Source organism: Chrysemys picta, chromosome 2, assembly GCF_011386835.1.
Source record: "Chrysemys picta bellii isolate R12L10 chromosome 2, ASM1138683v2, whole genome shotgun sequence".
Taxonomy (NCBI): Eukaryota; Metazoa; Chordata; order Testudines; family Emydidae; genus Chrysemys; species Chrysemys picta.
Window position 1 is genome coordinate 43,219,412 of NC_088792.1, and position 20,297 is coordinate 43,239,708.

The 20,297-nt window shown below is 42.6% G+C and overlaps 1 protein-coding gene across 1 annotated transcript in view; it reads left to right on the forward strand.

Annotated features, from left to right (window-relative positions):
• ITGA8 (integrin subunit alpha 8) overlaps nucleotides 1–2,397 on the forward strand; it is a 177,324-nt gene extending 174,927 nt beyond the window's left edge. Inside the window, exon 30 of the mRNA XM_008169686.4 lies at nucleotides 4–2,397. Coding sequence (XP_008167908.3) covers nucleotides 4–90 — 87 coding nt within the window. The 3' untranslated portion in view covers nucleotides 91–2,397. The remainder of the gene's footprint in view (nucleotides 1–3) is intronic.
• The last annotated feature ends 17,900 nt before the right edge of the window (nucleotides 2,398–20,297 follow it).

Consider the following 20,297-nt stretch of genomic DNA (forward strand, 5'->3'; position numbering starts at 1 on the left):
TAGTGCGGCTTCTTTGACAGAGCTAGACCTCCTCAAGATGACATGGCTGACAGGGAACAACTGACAAATGACAAGACTACTGATGCATAAAAGAGGAGAGTGAAAGTTCAATTCAGAGTCCCGCTCAAGCCTAGAAGTGTGCTAAAGATTAAATGAAGGATTTCTTCTACCAACAGTCTTCCTTTGAAATTGCAAGTGCCATGATGTTGTAATCTGATCTATGCAACATTTCTGAAAATTCACCACATGATGATGATCCTGGGCAGAAATCAGCCTTATCGCTGCCTTAAAGACATAATCCGTCACTGTGCAAAGAGTTTTTGTACTATACTTCAGTCGCTCTAGATTTTGACAGATGTTTTTGAGCACATGTGGTGTGTTAAATCACTTTCAGAATAACCCAAACCTTGCGAAGATGAAATGCCTGCATTGCTGTATCATCTAGAAGAGGGATCAGGACAAAGCTTTCAAACACTACTGTATCATGCAGAATATTTTTGACACCTCCCTAAGGATAAGAACTTTTATGAAATTGTGGCTCAGGGAGACAAGCAATATATTGGTACTGTGAAAGTACTTCTGAAGCAGAAAGGTAGTCTCTAAAGGACTTTATACATGGGGCACAAGTTATTTATTTTTCCACCTTTCTGGGAAGAGTATCAAATCTAATTGTAGATTCGGAGTTTTAGAGAAGTAAATCATATCATGGAAATCATTTGCTTATCTCATATGTAAGTAGACAAGTGGCCTGCACATTCAGAACAATTTTCTTGGCTACAAGGGTGATTTGGGGAGCAGGGGAATTTAAATATAATTGTATTGGAAGGGGCATACAATAACATATTTTAAAGATGTTATACCCTTTTCAACCTGTAGATGGCAGCACTAAATTCAGTGGATCAAATCCATTTTTGGTGAAAACTAGTGCAACATCAATTGAAATCTGTGGGAATTTTTGCCCACCTTTTTGCTAGGGCTGAATTTCTCACCACTATTTCTGTGTACTTATTTCATTAAAATATCCTCTTAAAAATGCTACTGCATATTTTGTTGAATTCATGACTATTGTGTCATAGGTGACAACACTTGATTGATTTAAAGGAATTATAAAATACAGACCTAACAATGTGTTTAAGATATTTCAGGAAGTTAAGTTTTTGGGTAGAGTATCCTATAGTTATCTCTTATTACAAAGAGTCTTGCAGAGAAGGTGCACTGAATTTGCATTTATATAAAAAGTAGGATGCAAATCATCCAAGGCTGAGATGACCCACAGAAGGAAAGACATTTTGTTGTAAAGCAATAAAATGTTCATTTGTTTCTTTGCTGCTTCTAAGATCCAAAAGACTAGATCCATAATTCACCAGTAACTCTTTCTATAACATCAGTAAATGGCCTTTATTTAAGCTGGATTCATCCAGCTATAGAGCTGTGCAAACCATCTGCATAAAACCTTGAACCATCCTGTGCTTGTCCTGAGTTTGAAATTTGCTATGTTTTGTGAATCTAGGAGGAGGGCGTTCATTTTCTGACACACACACACGTTCCTCATTCTCCTTCCTTCTTCCTAGCTGGTCTCCCTTCCCACCAACCACCTGGGATTCCTATCTTCAGGGAGGCCAGTGGCCTTTTCTGATCCATCCTGCTACCTGCTGGGCTTTTATGGATTGCTGGCAGCTGTCTTCAGGGCAGGGGAAACCAGCAGGCAAGGTCACTACTGTCAATCCCAAGAACCTTTCAAAGGATCTGGAAATAGCTCAGTTGGACATCCAGGCAGCCAGCTCATGGACAGACCCATAAACTTTGTGTCAATAGCTAGAAAACCTGAGCACTAAAGGTCCATCTTAATGCTTCACATCAGTCTGCAAGGAAATCCTTGAGGATTAAGTTGAGGAGAGTTTCCCCCAACCTCTTGTTTTCTGAGGAGGTAAGGAAGGTGCCTTACCACTTCCTGAGCCCCAAAAAACCCTTGAGACTGGGGACAGCAGCCCTCCCTATGCTGATTTGTTCTGACCCCTTGCAAAACAAACTGTTGCATTCATTTCACAATTACCCTTGCAAACCACACCCTGCAGGGTTCATACCTTTCTGCATCCTCCACATTTCAGATCGAATTACGCACACAGGAAAAGGCAGTGAGTTCATCTTTTGTAAATATTGAATTGTGTGTAGTAGTTTCTGAAACAAGGCCAGCCAGCCAAATAAATTCACATCATCTGCACGACTCTTTTACTCTGATGAAATATTATCATTAAGAAATACTGAACATATGACTTTTATATGTGCAATATTTTATATTACCTATGTACCTGAAGCATGTTTACACTGGCATTTGTGGTTGTTTTTTAAACTTTTGAATATACTGATTGAGTACAATAAAAAAAGGACTAGAACAAACCCAGAAGGCTCCAATGTGTTTTCAATCCTACTTTGGCCAGACGAAGGGACTAGGTGACCTAATAAGTCCTTTTGAGTTTGAACATCTATGGTTCAATTTTGAGCAATTCCACTTAATTTTAATGATGGGCAAAACATGTTCAGATACTAAATTTAAACAAACAAAACTCCACTCCATTCATTGCTGGACCTGGCTGGAATCCATTGGCTGCAGCCATATAATCTCACTGAAAACCAAATTAGAGGGACATCAGATGACAAACGGTTACTTTTGATCAAAAGCTGTGTTTTATATTTCTGCTTCCTTGTAGATTAAACTTCCTACACAGTAATGTCTGAAGTGAAGAGTCAGAGGTTTGTCGCTAATATGATTTTCTTGTAATTTCCTACATGTTAATGAGAAAAAAACTCTTGTCACATTTATGTGGATCATTTTTACAAACTTTCCTGTCCTCTCCTAAATGATGCATTAAGAGACTTTGCAGGTTTCCAATTTTAAATATCTCCTGAAAATTGCACACCTTTTTCTGAATCTCAAGTTGGTTTGCTGAATTGCTAGCATGGCAGATCTGAAAGCAGAGTGGCACATCTTTATCTGAAAAGCCACTTGGGAACTGAGAGACAAGGTGGGTGAGGTGATATCTTTTATTGGACCAACTTCTGTTGGTGAGAGAGACAAGCTGTCGAGCTTACACAGAGCTCTTCCTCAGGTCTCACATTTATCAACATTCAGCAATGCACAAGAGAGAGATCGGCCAACTGGCGATCAAGCAACATACTCCTATACTTCTAACAAATGTTTTTTTAATGAAATACCATCTCCCCAAGGCACTGCCTTTAGGAATTGTTTACGAGGGAGCTTTTTATTTCGGATTGTTGGCAAACATCCACATTGAAATGTAGTCTAATATTAGTGCCTCTTGACAATAAAAAGTCTTGAATTTAGTTTATGCCGGCACCATGATGTGACACAGCAGGAATGTATTTAATATCTAAGGACTGTTGCTTGTTTTGACTGTGCATTGTATTTGAGGGACATTTAGCTTTTCAGCATGCTGCCTTACCCTGCGTTTATAGAATCTGATTTAAAAAAAAAAAAAAGAATAGGAATAATTTCTCAACTTAATTTTTAGACGTTTTCATTTGCATTCAACATATTGCATTCTCCTAACTGATGTAGCATGTTTTGTTTTGTAGTAGCAGTTCATAAAGTATATTCCAATTATTCCTTGCTAAACTGGAATGTATCAGGTAATATTGTTTTTCCAAAAGCAATAGATGACAACAGCAGAGGAGAAGTCAGGATGCTATGGGGAATGGCTGCAGCAATTCATAGTTGGCTTCTTTCTTGATATTTTTTAAACAAATTCAGTCAGAGTGAAATTACTAAATCACCTCTGCATCCCAAATCTCTTCTTTTCAGGTGGGCATGTGGTCTTTTTTACCCATCTTCTATTCAAGGGTCTAAAAATGAATTAAGCCTCACCTCACCACTGTGTGGTAGGTAGGTAATATGTATCTACATTCTATAGATGTGAAAAAGAAGCAGAATGACTTGCCTCAAGCTATCATAGTAAGCATATGACAGAGCAGCAAACAGCATTCCTATCTCCTGTCTCTGTCTTATGTATTCATAGAATCATAGAATATCAGGGTTGGAAGGGACCTCAGGAGGTCATCTAGTCCAACCCCCTGCTCAAAGCAGGACCAATTCCCAACTAAATCATCCCAGCCAGGGCTTTGTCAAGCCAGGCCTTAAAAACCTCCAAGGAAGGAGACTCCACCACCTCCCTAGGTAACGCATTCCAGTGCTTCACCACCCTCCTAGTGAAATAGTGTTTCCTAATATCCAACCTAGACCTCCCCCCACTGCAACTTGAGACCATTGCTCCTTGTTCTGTCCTCTGCCACCACTGAGAACAGCCGAGTTCCATCCTCTTTGGAACCCTCCTTCAGGTAGTTGAAGGCTGCTATCAAATCCCCCCTCATTCTTCTCTTCTGGAGACTAAACAATCCCAGTTCCCTCAGCCTCTCCTCATAAGTCATGTGCTCCAGACCCCTAATCATTTTTGTTGCCCTCCACTGGACTCTTTCCAATTTTTCCACATCCTTCTTGTAGTGTGGGGCCCAAAACTGGACACAGTACTCCAGATGAGGCCTCACCAATGTCAAATAAAGGGGAACAATCACGTTCCTCGATCTACTGGCAATGCCCCTACTTATACAGCCCAAAATGCCATTGGCCTTCTTGGCAACAAGAGCACACTGTTGACTCATATCCAGCTTCTCGTCCACTGTGACCCTTAGGTCCTTTTCTGCAGAACTGCTGTCTAGCCATTCGGTCCCTAGTCTGTAGCAGTGCATGGGATTCTTCCGTCCTAAGTGCAGGACTCTGCACTTGTTCTTGTTGAACCTCATCAGGTTTTTTTTGGCCCAATCCTCTAATTTGTCTAGGTCCCTCTGTATCCGATCCCTACCCTCTAGTGTATCTACCATGCCTCCTAGTTTAGTGTTATCTGCAAACTTGCTGAGAGTGCAGTCCACACCATCTTCCAGATCATTAATAAAAATATTAAACAAAACCGGCCCCAAGACCAACCCTTGGGGCACTCCGCTTGAAACGGGCTGCCAACTAGACATGGAGCCATTGATCACTACCCGTTGAGCCCGACGATCTAGCCAGCTTTCTATCCACCTTACAGTCCATTCATCCAGCCCATACTTCTTTAACTTGCTGGCAAGAATACTGTGGGAGACCGTATCAAAAACTTTGCTAAAGTCAAGGAATAACACATCCACTGCTTTCCCCTCATCCACAGAGCCAGTTATCTCATCATAGAAGGCAATTAGTTTAGTCAGCACGACTTCCCCTTGGTGAATCCATGCTGACTGTTCCTGATCACTTTCCTCTCCTCTAAGTGTTTCATAATTGATTCCTTGAGGACCTGCTCCATGATTTTTCCAGGGACTGAGAATTAAGCATGAGCTCAATCTTCCCCAAGAAACCCGATGTTTCCATCTGTAATAACAGATGAACAGGGCCAGAGGAAATTCACAGAGAGTCCATGAATTTTGTAGAGATTCATTTTGACACTTTTGAAGCACATTACAATAGCCAGTGATAATTATGTGCGCAGATCAAATGCCCCTGATGTTACTGTTTCTTTAAAATTACATTTGGGCAAAAATTAGCTCAGCAAATCAATAGCGTGGGACCATTGTATATCAGAACTGGGCAGCAAGGTCTTATGGGAGAGCCAGACTTAAATCTGGACTCAGCCGTTCATGCCCTAGGCCTGTAAGAGGCTAGGCATCTGTTGCGTCTCCGTAGATGGTTTGGCTTTTTCATAATCCCACAACACCTCCATGCTGACTATCATGCACAGTGGTAGATTTGTAAAAGGAATCTTGGGCCATATTTTACTGCCATCTACCGTTAAATATTAGAAGAGGCTGGAACATGGGGCAGAGAGCACCTCCCTCCATGCTAGATAGTGTGCCAGGAAAGTCACACCTTGATTGACTACACTAAGGAAAGAATCCATTTTACCGGGGAGGGTTAGGATTGAAAATTCAGATTGCCTAAAAGCTAGGACACTCTCCTGTCAAGATCTGTTCTTCCAGACAGGAAAGATGGCAGCCAAAGCCACTACCAGGCCACACCATGTGGCACAAGTCTGGAGCCAGGATTGTAGACAGCTAAAAGCTCCATTTCAATGAGCTCGTATCTAGTTCTTAACCATTCAGACTGGTTGCAGAGTGTTATGGTAACTATAAAAATGACAGCTGAGGCTTTTACAAAGAGAATAAAGAGGGTAGAGCTGGGAGCCTCTGGGGCGGAAGCCAGAGACTCAGAGCATGCAGATGTTATCACAGGGTTGATCAGGGACAACAAAAGACTAACTAGGAAGAAGGATGAATTGGAAATAAGGCCCGGATACAGCGTTTGAGAATAAGCAGGGGTCCCAGAAAAAAAATGAGACTAATGATCTACTACAGTGTTTTTGACAGTGGCTGATTGATTTATTGCACTTACAAAGTTTGATGGAGGGCTCTTCTCTAGTAACAAGATACCCAAAAGGAAAAATCTCTGCAGCTGCAATAGCACCATGGAGTGTTTTTCTGTGGATCCCTATCATTCTGAAGCAAAGAGCCATATTCACTTCTGGCTAACCTCAGTGGGTGAAGCTATTAGGAAGGAATTTGTGCCAATTTGTGTTAAAAGCTGCTAGAGCAATGGGCCAATTTCTATTTCCGAATGACCGTATCAGCATTTACCCAGACTGTTTACCAGCTCTTATTGAAGTAGCAGAGACATTATGCGTGCCACGAAGCAGTTCAGAGATAATAGAAAGAAGGCCAGAGTGTTGGACCTGGCACCATTAATGAGGGAGATAAGAAATTTTCATTTCATTTTTATTCTGTCCGTAAGATTTGTATATGCTACAGACAGGAGATAGGAGTGGATGCTGTTTGACACACTAGTAATTGCTCCCTGATCTACAGGCAGTTATTTTTCCAAATCAATAGATAGTGCAGCAGCAGAAAAGTGGTCCACTGTGGAGACTAGATTTTCAGAAGTGCCTGAGAGTTTGTCTACACTGCACTTAGACACCTGGGGAGCTACCTTGGGCTCGCAGGGCTTGAGCTAAGGAGCTGTTTAATTGTGGTGTAGATGTTCAGGCTCGAGGTATGGGACCCTCCTATCTTGCAGGGTCCTAGAGCCCGGGCTCCAGTCCAAGCCTGAATGTCTACAATTAAACAGCCCCTTGTCCTGATCCCTGCAAGCTTGAGGTAGCTGGCATGGGTTTTTAACTGTAGTGTAGACATAGGAGCACAAGCTCCACTGAAAGTCATATGGACCAGAAAATAGCCATATAAATCAGGCAGCAAATCAAAACCAGTTAACATACTAGGCCTGATTCTCATTTACATGAGGATGGGGGCCCTTTATGCCACTCAGATGGTGTAAAAGAGACCTTCAAGCAGACATCGCTGTAATACACCTCTTCACACATGTACACCTACTTTTAGGCATCTTTACACTGCCAAAGTGGGCAGTGTGGCAAAGGGGTCTTTGTGTAACTGAGAATAGGCTCACTAATTCTAATAGATTGTTTTCAAACAAGCAAAAGACCAGTTTCATGGTAATCATTATGCCCTTTCCTAACCCCTTCTGGGAGTCCCAATGAGCATCTTCTCTTATCTTCCGTTTTTTGTACTTATAATGTGTACTCACCATAGGTTCTTTACTAAGATTTTCTGTATGTAGAAAGACAGCAACACTTTCAGTTTTGAGATACAGCAAACACAATTTTTAAATAGATTGGAAGATTTCACTACTCATGAATTAGGTTGGTTTGTTATTTTAAATAAACAATTAAATTTAAAAGCCCCATAGATGTAGCAAAAATAACAAAAACAATAATGTCATTTTTTTAAATCACCTTTTCCTCCTTCCCACTGGTGGCACAGCTGCAGGGAACTGCAGAACTTCAGATGCTTTTCTAAACCTACAGCGGCTTCTCCATACCCCACCCCATTCTCCTCTGAGTCAGTGGCGCCGGAACGGGGAGGAAGGGGATCATCCCACTTTTTGAAAGAAATATTTATAATGTTTTGACATTCCTGAAACAAAACACTTCAATGTTTCTCAATCTAATTTTTTCAGAATTTTCATTCTGTGAGAAATTTCAATTTGTCATTCTAGTTTGGAACAAAAACAAATTCAGAAATGTCAAAATTTCCCACAGGATGGAAATTCTGTTTTCCACCAGCTCTGTGCTTTAGCTGCATCCTGATAATGCCTCTGAACCTGTGCCATGAAACATACAGCAGCTTCTGAAATCCCAGAGTGAACAGGATTTAAATCATGCTCCGGCATTTTCCCTTCTTTCTTATGAAGTGTGAGACTATGGATGTTACAAGAGTCTTCTTTCTCTTCCTCTGAGGTTACAGGCGTCTATAGGAAGGGAAAGGTGTATGTAATGAGCTCCAGAATTTAGAAGTGCCCTGAGCATGAATCACAGAGATCACATTATAACTGAAGAGCATGAAAATACTTTCTCTGCTGTATACCATGCCCCTCCTCCTTTTCTATAGTGTATGTAATGCTGCCTATCATGGAAATGTACTTATTTAGTGATTTAGGAACATCTCCTGTAGCATCTATGGGGAAATGAGCCGATTATCTTTTTATGGCCTATGCAATGGACAAACGTATAGCTATGGACCCAATTCAGCTCTGATGTACATAGTGGTATTGACAGCTACTTATGGCAGGCCTGAATTTGACCATGTGACTCATCTTTGACCTAGTAACTCACTGAACCTTGTCAAGTCATTTGATGAAATACTAGAAAGAACTCTCAAGGATACAGTGCTGAATGGGATCATAATGGCAAAGCAGTGGTAACTGAGAGATGGCATGTTGTGCCCTGCAGTGCTCTTGCTTTTACAGTTTACTCTGATGTAGTACACGTAGTTTTTAACTCAGAAGCTGTAATATCTAGACATGCACCTCCCTGAATGTCTCTCCTGCTGCTACGTCTCCCCATCTGAGATGCCTCTCCCTCTTGCTAAAACCAACCCTATGCTCTGCCCCTTCTTCTCACCTTGTTGCTCTCTTTGCATTTTGCTTCTTACTACTCACATCTGTATTTCGCTTGCATCCTGCCCCTATGTCCAGAAGTAGCACCCTGACTCTGTGAGCAGCTTGCAAATCCCATCCCTCCTCAAAACCCATTTCTTTCTGATATCTTTCCACTGCTGACCTCTTCTGCTCTGTCTTCCTCTCAGGCCCTCCCTCATCCCTACCCTCAGGAATTACAAACTTACTATGTTAATTAATATGTTAGGATTTGTTATAATCTTTGTCCTCTCCATTCCCTACATCCTCCTTTACTAGCTGTCATTATTTTCTGGGTTAATCTAACACACCAGAAGAGAGGAAGGAAACCCTTGGGGTTATGGCCCCAAGACTAAGACTCAGGAAAACGTGGTTCAATTGGTGGCTCAGCCACAGACTTCCTGGGTGACCTTGGGCAAAACACTTAATCTCTCAATTCCTCACCTAAAATGGGTGCCATATGAGAGAGAGAGAGATTACAAGTTCTTCAGAGCAGAATCTATTTCTCTCTCATTTCTATGAAGTGCCAGGCAAGCTTATGGTGACGTATCAATACTAAATAATAACAATCTCTGGATGGGCCATTATTGTATAATTTTTGTACCTGTAATACCAAGTAATCAAACTGCACCACTTTTCCCCCCTCAGTGCAGTGTGCAATGAGGGTGCTTTTCAGCATCTTATTTTTGCTTCACTAATGGGTAACAGTTGTGAGTGGAATAAAGTAAAACTGCGCTAATGAAGAATTTGGGTATTGTGGTTTAAGCTATTTCTTTTTCTTAGGCCTGCTGGAAAGATCTGCTTATTCCATTATCTGCAATCTGCATCCAGCTGAAGTCATATATAATTCAAACTCTAAGAAATTGAAATGCCATAAAAATAATAGTTTCCCAAGCTGTTGTGTATAGCAGTCCAAGTGGGATGGAGATATTGATATTTAATAACCCTCCTTTCAACTTCAGATCCATGGATCCCAAAGGGATCTGTCCCATTTTTCTATAAAACAGAGTTTATTGTGGAATTATATGTAATTTATGGTGTTTTTCAACAACATAATTTTTGGGGTGAGGGGAAGAATGTATCGAATTAGAAGTTGTATGATCTTGCTTTTGCTGTCTACCAAGCCCTTCTCTTATGCTGGGATGACTCTTTCCTCCCTGCAGCCCAAGGGAGAATCTAGAAAAGGAATGGAGACAAGCAAATATATATTTGAATCGGGGAACCAAAGAGAATTTTGATCAAGACACAAAGTAACTGTTTAAGTAATATCAAGGCTATGGTATAAGCTGAAATAACCAAGTCAATTCAATAGTTAAGGGCCAAGATTTTCAATGTGACTCTGGATTTTGGGTGCCTCAGTGTTTTTAAGAGGGTAAGTGCTCTGAACCCCCTGAAAATCAGAACCATTTAAGATTTCTCAAGTTGGGTGCCCCCAAATCACCAATCCCCTCATGAAAATCTTGGACAAGGCACATTCAGGCCTCATGTTATTGAGTTAAGCCTATGCATCACTGCTGCAATATTTCATAACATTATCTAAAATCTCTTCAGTCCCCACACTTAGTAGGATGAGTTGAAATGGACAGGGGGTGTTAACCGTAATTTCCTTGTTTTGGTTGACATATGTCCCAGCCTTCAAGTTAAGCTGCAAAGCTTTTGTGAAAACTGTTTTCTCTCTCAGAACATTTACAATGGTGTTTACATACCTGACACATCCTGAATTCATGCTCCTATGTTTCCCCTGCATGCACAAGCAATCAAAGTACTCCAAAATATTAACATTTTCCTCAACTCTTTGCTCTAAGTGTTAATGTCATCAGTCCTGGCTGGGGAAACATGGAATCCTGAACTCAGGTTTGGCAGTGAAGTGTATTATTATTTTAGTTGTATTGTGATAATGTTGAGAGCCCTGGTCAGAGCCCCCTTGTGCTAAGTGCTGTACAAACACATAGCAGAACTATCTATCTAAGACCTGGTCTACACTGGGGGGGGGAGGGGGAATCGATCTAAGTTACACAACTTCAGCTATGTGAATAACGTAGCTGAAGTCAACGTACTTAGATCTACTCACTGCGGTGTCTTCACTGTGGTGAGTCGACTGCTGATGCTCCCCTGTCAACTCCGCCTGTGCCTCTGGGTCTGGTGGAGTACAGGAGTCGACGGGAGAGCGCTCGGGGGTCGATTTATCGCATCTAGTCTAGACGTGATAAATCGACCCCTGCTGGATCGATCGCTGCCCTCCGATCCAGTGAATAGTATAGACATACCCTAAGTATAAGATGGGAGACAACAGCTGAGTACAACAAACAGGCAGGGGAAGCACACGGAAATAGTGCATTTATTCTGAACAGCATGATAAGCAGTGGTCATAGCTAAGGCTGTGATTTATTCACGGAGGTCACGGAAATCACGGAATCCATGACTTCCAAAGACCTCTGTGACTTCAGCCAGCTAGGAGCTGCAGGGTCCTCTCTCACGTGCAGAGGCAGGGAGCCATGGGGTACCTCTTCAGCTCTGGGCCACCGTGGGTGGGGGGGGGAGCCCTGCAGCTCCCCACCACCGCTCCCGGCCACCATGGGCTGCAGGGGAGATCTGCTGCTCCCAGCTGCCGCGGGAGGCAAGGGGGCCCCGCAGCTTCCCGCCTGCATGGGTGCCAGCGGGGGACCCAGCCTGCGGGGGAATCCCCGCCACTCCCAGCCACCATGGGCAGCAGGGGGAACTGCCGCTCCCAGCCACCACGGGCGCCAGGCAGGACTCCGCGCCAGGAGGGATCCACTGCCAAAAGGGACCCCAGCAGCTTGGAGTTGCCAGTGGAGGGAGACCCTGTTGCTCCCAGCCCCTCCCCCAGCTAGCTACTCAGGCTACCCATTTTGTCATGGATATTTTTAGTAAAAGTCAAGGACAGGTCATGAGCTTCTGTGAATTTTTCATTATTGCCGGTGACCTGTCCATGACTTTCACTAAAAATATCCGTGACAAAAACTTCACATTAGTCATAACCTACCAGATAGCTTGCCATTAATAAAGGTAGAACTGAGTTTCAACTATTTTATCTAAAGATTACTCTAACAGAGTGGCTTTCCCCTGAAGGGCTGGAGGTACCCAACCCTGATTTCAAACTGAGATGCACCTGAGAGCGCTCAGAGTGACTGTCCTATAAAGAGCAACAGGAGGCTGCAAAGGAGCAGGGCAGACTGGGAGTGAACTGGACTGCACTGGCTGTGAAGGGTTCCTTCAGTGAAGACCCTGAGATCAAGGGAACTGTGCCACTGGAGCCCAGGGAGTAGGAGACAGTGCATAGAGTGGGGGAATAGAGGCTAGTGCTAGAAGGCTAAGCTCCAGCTAGGAATAACTGGAAGAACAGACTGGATAGAGAAAGAGCTCTGGCTGTGACAGAAGACACCACAGCTAAGTATGGACTGTTGGGTGGTGATTGACTTTATTTTGGGACCTTGAAGATTGTTAAGAACTGTTTCTGTTATTAAACCAGCCCTGGTCAGGCGTGGTGTTATCCCTGTGAAAGCCTGTGGGCATCATTAGGAGCCTGTAAGAGGAAGTTAAAAGGGGACTGGGAGGCTGCAGAGTAACCCCTGGCCACCCTGCTACAATTACCAATTAATATATTGTAAAGTCAACATGTAATCTTATTCTGTTATTCATTTAGAATCTTAACTTTTAAAAGCTGTTTTCCTTTAGTATTTTGTTTCTGTTGTACATAGGCTACAGTTTTCAAACGTCACTGCCTAAAGGTACAGTATGCACCTCACTCCACAGCACACTTCGGTCAGTACCCTGTTTCACAGAGGTGCTGAGCATTGCACTTCTGAAAATCAGCCACTTATTTAGGCACTTAAAACGGATGTAGGGGGCCTGACTTTAGGCAGTAAAACATAAAAATGTGTGTGATGCTTTCAGATGGTTTTAATAATAGGCTCCACATAAAACAGACAAAAGCAAAATAGAAAACAAGTCTGGCTGTGGAGACTGCATGCTGACATAAGAAATGGAACACTTGCTGCTTACAGCATATGTACGTGCAGATTGTTCTTTGAAATGTGAATTACTGACTCAATAGTTCATAATGTCCTTTGAAAGTGAACTACTCTACCCAGCAGCTACGTGCACTGAGTTTCACTTGCTATGGGAATCTGGGTACACATCAACACTTCTTAAAATTTCAATCCCAGACAGCGTTGGTCAAGTCAGGTAACTACCCTCATTCCTCTATCTCATCGGTTCTCAAACTTCATTGCACCTCAATCCCCTTCTGACAACGAAAATTATTACATAGCCCCTCACAGAGCTGATGCCAAAGCCCAAACCCAAACCCAAGCCCTGATGCCCCAGGAGGGGGGAGGTTTGAAGCCGAAACCTGATGTGGGGAGGATGACAGAAGCCGAAATCCAAGGGCTCCAGAAAGTCTAACACCAGCCCTGGCAACCCTATTAAAACGGGATCATGACCCGCTTTGGGGTCACAACCCAGAGTTTGAGAACCACTGTTTCAGCAATGGTCTTCTAGTTAGCTGATGAGTCAAGATCCTCAGATCTCTTATTCTACTTATTGTCTTCTTATCAGTCACTACCTGTGTGTGTGAGAAATGAATCCTAATGCGAACACCTCTTCTGAAGCCTCCTCACAGGGCCTATTCTACTCAGGGGTGAAACTTACCCCAGTTAGAGAAGGAGTAATAAAGCAGTAAAACCAGAGGAAATGTGGTGCACCAGTAGCGGCTGGTGTCTGCAGAGCAGACATACAGAAGGGACTCTGGGCATGACACAGCTGGGCTCCATGCTAGCTCCATATACTGTAGCACAGCCTGGAAGAGGTTTATGGGTATCTAAGGAAGACCCAGAGGCACGATCGCTTAGTCCATGATAATGTGCATAACAAAATATGCATATTGAGTGGCTGAAAACTCCCTCAAAAAGTGTGTGCAGGACTTTCAGCCTTTATTCTGGCCCATAGAATGAAGCTGTGGCCATGGAGAGACTATTGAGCTATGCTGTGCCTAGCCCAGAAGCTGGGAATAGATTTCCTTTCCCTTTCATCCCCACTTGCTCCCCACATTAAACCCATTTTGTTGCAGGGAGAGAGAGAGACAAATTTCACCCAGCAAAAAAGACTCCATAGGTGTTTTGCACCTCAAAGATTTTGAGCCTGTGAAGTGGATCATGGCCGGCAGATATCGTACGATGCCTTTTTCATTCTTTACTTTCAGTACTTCTCACTTTGGTCTAAAGACCCACCAAAAATCTATTCCATGTTCTTATTCCTTGCAAGGAAAATAAACTTGTAAAAAGAAAAATGTGAAGGATTACATCTGGAGTTAAGACTATGGCCCAAATAATAAATGGAATATATGTAATGCAGACGTTTTTTATGCAGCCATTTTGTTTTTTCTCAGAGAATTCAGTAATTTGGTGCTTATTTACTCTAAACATCAGCCCGGTGCAAATTCCAGGGGTGAGTCTGCAACAATAACCTAGAAAAAATGGGCTTTGTTTATTCTTGAACTTCTCAGTTCTCCTAAACTTCATCTCTGTGTCATTATGAGTATTTCCATCATCAGGAATGTTGCCTGGCTCAAAGCTAATTATAAGTAGCAGTAACAAAAGGAGCAAATGCTATAATTGCAGTTACATCAAATCCCTAGTGGCCAGATTTTCAAAAGTGCTGAGCACCCACATATCCCACGGATGTCAATGGGAGCCACAGGTGCTCAGCCCCTTTGAAAATCAGGCCATGTGTATCTAACCTAGACTCCCAAGGCACCTGTAATCATAGTATCAAAGCACCATTAAAAACTTCTGTTTTCATTTGACTGTAACTTCTGAAACAAAATCTCCTTTCGATGGGGGAATTTTCTGTATTTGGTCTCAACCCAGCTGTGATTTTTGGGGAGGGGGAACATACACTCTTGCATCTTAAAAAAGAGACAATATTTAAGGGTTTAGGTCTCCAATTCTATCCAATGCTGTAATCTCACTGACTCCATAGTTCTCATTGATTGCAATGGCAGTATATACATGTGTGAAAAGTAAATACTACTCGGTGTGTTACAAAATTTGGCTGTAATGACTTTTTTGCTCTCCACTAACTCTGGAACAGGTGGGGAAATTAATCTCTTTAGATTTGGTCCATTGTTCTCCTCAGGCAAGAGTCTTTTGTTAAGTGGTTTATTTATTTCCAGGAAACAAACCTTCTGGGGGAAGAGGGAAGGCTGTATATCTTAATTTTTATTTCTAGATTCCCTTTTTAAATGAAACTCTCCTATTGTTTATGTACATGCTCTCACCTACATGCTCTCACTTAATAATACTTTTGCCCCAAATACATCAACTCTCCCTCCTTTCTGGAAATAATGGAAAACAACTGAAGCCACTGACATTTACTTTAATGGGATAGTTTCCTATATATTACATATCCAGGCTACACCAGCAAATACATTCTCTTGCCACTCTGAATATATAAACACTTACAAATGTTTATGAAATCACTATAAATGTGCATTACTTATGGAACAGGAAAACATGGTTTGGTGTAACTAACCAGGGAAGAGGAAAAATAATTGGAGACAATAAAACATGACAAGAATCTTCCAAAGATAATAGCTAATGTATTTTTAATGTATAACATCCAGCATGTTGTCTCCCTCCCACACCTCACTCCAAACTCAGAACAGCATTCTGTGAAGAAGCCTCTTCTTTTCGTTTAACCTCCATTCATTGGAGAAATGCTATCTCCTCTATCATGGACTAGCTCCTTCTTAGCTTCTGATGAGGGGCATCATGCTTCTGATTGTCTAACTGCTATTTGGAGTGATCCTATGAGGTTTACTTCATTCCTACATGGCTGTTAACATGGCTTTCAATTTTAACTCCTTTAAAGCAAACATATTGATTAAACACACAAATTCTCTAGCCACTTCACCGCTGCCATATTCTGCTTATGTTTTGAAAGCAGTTTTCAGCAGACCAGCTACTGGTATTCAAACTGTACCACATCTGCTCTGCATCTAGAGGCAGGTTTTTCAAGTGTTCACATGCATTCATGTTGTAAGGTTTATGCACGCTCCATCTCCAGCATACATATACAATCCCTGACTCCCATGCCCAAGTACATATGTGTGTGTCAGCAAAATAAGGGGGGAGGTGTACTTTTGTTTAAATACCACAGTGAAGGGCACCTTAGAAAAATCTACAATAAAGCCACAAGGAAAAGTACTTGCTCACTTTTTAAAATCAGCTGACTTCTAATGTATAGTTTCAGAGTAGCAGCCGTGTTAGTCTGTATCCGCAAAAAGAAGAACAGGAGGACTTGTGGCACCTTAGAGACTAACAAATTTATTAGAGCATAAGCTTTCGTGGACTACAGCCCACTTCTTCGGATGCATATAGAATGGAACATATATTGAGGAGATATATATACACACATACAGAGAGCATGAACAGGTGGGAGTTGTCTTACCACCTCTGAGAGGCCAATTAATTAAGAGAAAAAAAACTTTTGAAGTGATAATCAAGCTTGCCCAGTACAGACAGACAGTTAGATAACAAGTGTGAGAATACTTACAAGGGGAGACAGATTCAATGTCTGTAATGGCTCAGCCATTCCCAGTCCTTATTCAAACCGGAGTTGATTGTGTCTAGTTTGCATATCAATTCTAGCTCAGCAGTTTCTCGTTGGAGTCTGTTTTTGAAGTTTTTCTGTTGTAATATAGCCACCCGCAGGTCTGTCACTGAATGACCAGACAGGTTAAAGTGTTCTCCCACTGGTTTTTGAGTATTTTGATTCCTGATGTCAGATTTGTGTCCATTAATTCTTTTGCGTAGAGACTGTCCGGTTTGGCCAATGTACATGGCAGAGGGGCATTGCTGGCACATGATGGCATATATCACATTGGTAGATGTGCAGGTGAACGAGCCCCTGATGGTATGGCTGATGTGATTAGGTCCTATGATGATGTCACTGGAATAGATATGTGGACAGAGTTGACATCGGGGTTTGTTACAAGGATAGGTTCCTGGGTTAGTGGTTTTGTTCAGTGATGTGTGGTTGCTGGTGAGTATTTGCTTTAGGTTGGGGGGTTGTCTGTAAGCGAGGACAGGTCTGTCTCCCAAGATCTGTGAGAGTAAAGGATCATCTTTCAGGATAGGTTGTAGATCTCTGATGATGCGCTGGAGAGGTTTTAGTTGGGGGCTGAAGGTGACAGCTAGTGGTGTTCTGTTATTTTCTTTGTTGGGCCTGTCTTGTAGGAGGTGACTTCTGGGTACTCGTCTGGCTCTGTCAATCTGTTTTTTCACTTCAGCAGGTGGGTATTGTAGTTTTAAGAATGCTTGATAGAGATCTTGTAGGTGCTTGTCTCTATCCGAGGGATTGGAGCAAATGCGGTTATATCTTAGAGCTTGGCTGTAGACAATGGATCGTGTGGTGTGTCCTGGATGGAAGCTGGAGGCATGTAGGTAAGTGTAGCGGTCAGTAGGTTTCCGGTATAGGGTGGTATTTATGTGACCATCGCTTATTAGCACAGTAGTGTCCAGGAAATGGACCGCTTGTGTGGATTGATCTAGGCTGAGGTTGATGGTGGGATGGAAATTATTGAAATCATGGTGAAATTCCTCAAGGGCTTCTTTTCCATGGGTCCAGATGATGAAGATGTCATCAATGTAGCGCAAGTAGAGTAGGGGCGTTAGGGGACGAGAGCTAAGGAAGCGTTGTTCTAAGTCAGCCATAAAAATGTTGGCATATTGTGGGGCCATGCGGGTACCCATAGCAGTGCCGCTGACTTGAAGGTATATATTGTCCCCAAATGTGAAATAGTTGTGGGTGAGGACAAAATCACAAAGTTCAGCCACCAGGTTAGCTGTGACATTATCAGGGATACTGTTCCTGATAGCTTGTAGTCCATCTTTGTGTGGAATATTGGTGTAGAGGGCTTCTACGTCCATAGTGGCCAGGATGGTGTTTTCTGGAAGATCACCGATGGATTGTAGTTTCCTCAGGAAGTCAGTGGTGTCTCGAAGATAGCTGGGAGTGCTGGTAGCGTAGGGTCTGAGGAGAGAGTCTACATAACCAGACAAGCCTGATGTTAGGGTGCCAATGCCTGAGATGATGGGGCGTCCAGGATATCCAGGTTTATGGATCTTGGGTAGCAAATAGAATACCCCTGGTCGGGGTTCTAGGCATGTGTCTGTACAGATTTGTTCCTGTGCTTTGTCAGGGAGTTTTTTTAGCAGATGGTGTAGTTTCTTTAGGTAATCCTCTGTGGGATCAGAGGATAATGGCCTGTAGAATGTGGTGTTAGAGAGCTGTCTAGCAGCCTCCTGGTCATATTCCAATTTATTCATGATGACGACAGCACCTCCTTTGTCAGCCTTTTTGATTATGATGTCAGGGTTGTTTCTGAGGCTGTAGATGGCGTTGTGTTCTGCATGGCTGAGGTTATGTGGCAAGTGATGTTGCTTTTCCACAATTTCAGCCTTTGCACGTCGACGGAAGCACTCTATGTAGAAATCCAGTCTGTTGTTTCGACCGTCCGGAGGAGTCCACGCAGAATCCTTTTTTTTGTAGTGCTGGTAGGGAGGATTCTGTGGGTTAGTATGCTGTTCAGAGGTATGTTGGAAATATTCTTTGAGTCGGAGACGTCGAAAGTAGGATTCTAGGTCACCGCAGAACTGTATCATATTCATGGGTCTGGAGGGACAAAAGGAGAGGCCCCGAGATAGGACAGACTCTTCTGCTGGGCTAAGAGTATAGCTGGAAAGATTAACAATATTGCTGGGTGGGTTAAGGGAACTGCTGTTGTGGCTGCTTGTGGCATGTAGCAGTTTAGATAGTTTAGTGTCCTTTTTCCTTTGTAGACAGGCAAAGTTTGTCTTGTAAATGGCTTGTCTAGTTTTTGTAAAGTCTATCCATGAGGAAGTTTGTGTGGAAGATTGGTTTCTTATGAGAGTATCCAGTTCTGAGAGCTCATTCTTAATCTTTCCCTGTTTGCTGTATAGGATGCTGATCAGGTGATTTTGCAGTTTCTTTGAGAGTGTGTGACACAGTCTCTCAGCATAGTCTGTGTGATATGTAGATTGTAATGGATTTTTTACCTTTAGTCCTTTTGGTATGATATCCATCTGCTTGCATTTGCATTTGCATGTGATATATGCCATCATGTGCCAGCAATGCCCCTCTGCCATGTACATTGGCCAAACCGGACAGTCTCTACGCAAAAGAATGAATGGACACAAATCTGACATCAGGAATCAAAATACTCAAAAACCAGTGGGAGAACACTTTAACCTGTCTGGTCATTCAGTGACAGACCTGCGGGTGGCTATATTACAACAGAAAAACTTCAAAAACAGACTCCAACGAGAAACTGCTGAGCTAGAATTGATATGCAAACTAGACACAATCAACTCCGGTTTGAATAAGGACTGGGAATGGCTGAGCCATTACAGACACTGAATCTGTCTCCCCTTGTAAGTATTCTCACACTTGTTATCTAACTGTCTGTCTGTACTGGGCAAGCTTGATTATCACTTCAAAAGTTTTTTTTCTCTTAATTAATTGGCCTCTCAGAGGTGGTAAGACAACTCCCACCTGTTCATGCTCTCTGTATGTGTGTATATATATCTCCTCAATATATGTTCCATTCTATATGCATCCGAAGAAGTGGGCTGTAGTCCACGAAAGCTTATGCTCTAATAAATTTGTTAGTCTCTAAGGTGCCACAAGTCCTCCTGTTCTTCTTCTAATGTATAGTTGTAGAAGATGCATGATAATAATTTACTAGAGAAATAGCATGTGATCATGAAACTAAAGACATATGGTTAAGGTCCTACTTCATTCACGATATTGTGGATTATGCAATATTAGGCTTTCACCGCAATTTTATTTTAAATTAGCTTTTGTGCACAGTTCATAATTTTCAATCGATTTTGAGATTTGCAACACACACTTCCCCCCCATTAGTACATTAAATTATCTCAGAGAGTTTTGGGCAGGGCCATAACCAGGGCAGAGTGAGAGGAACAGCCACACAAACTGGTGGAGGGAGGGAGAATGGAAAAATGATGGTAGGAAAAAAGGTAGGGGGTAGAGCTCTGCAGCGGGCATGGTAATGCCACCCTTACTTATGTGCTGCTGCTGATGGAGGCACTGCCTTCAGAGCTGGGCATCCAGTCTGCAGCTGCCGCTCTCTGCCCAGCACAGAAGGCAGTTCTGTTATGGCTCAGAGCCCTAAAACCCATAGCCAGCCTGCAAGCATAAAGGTCTC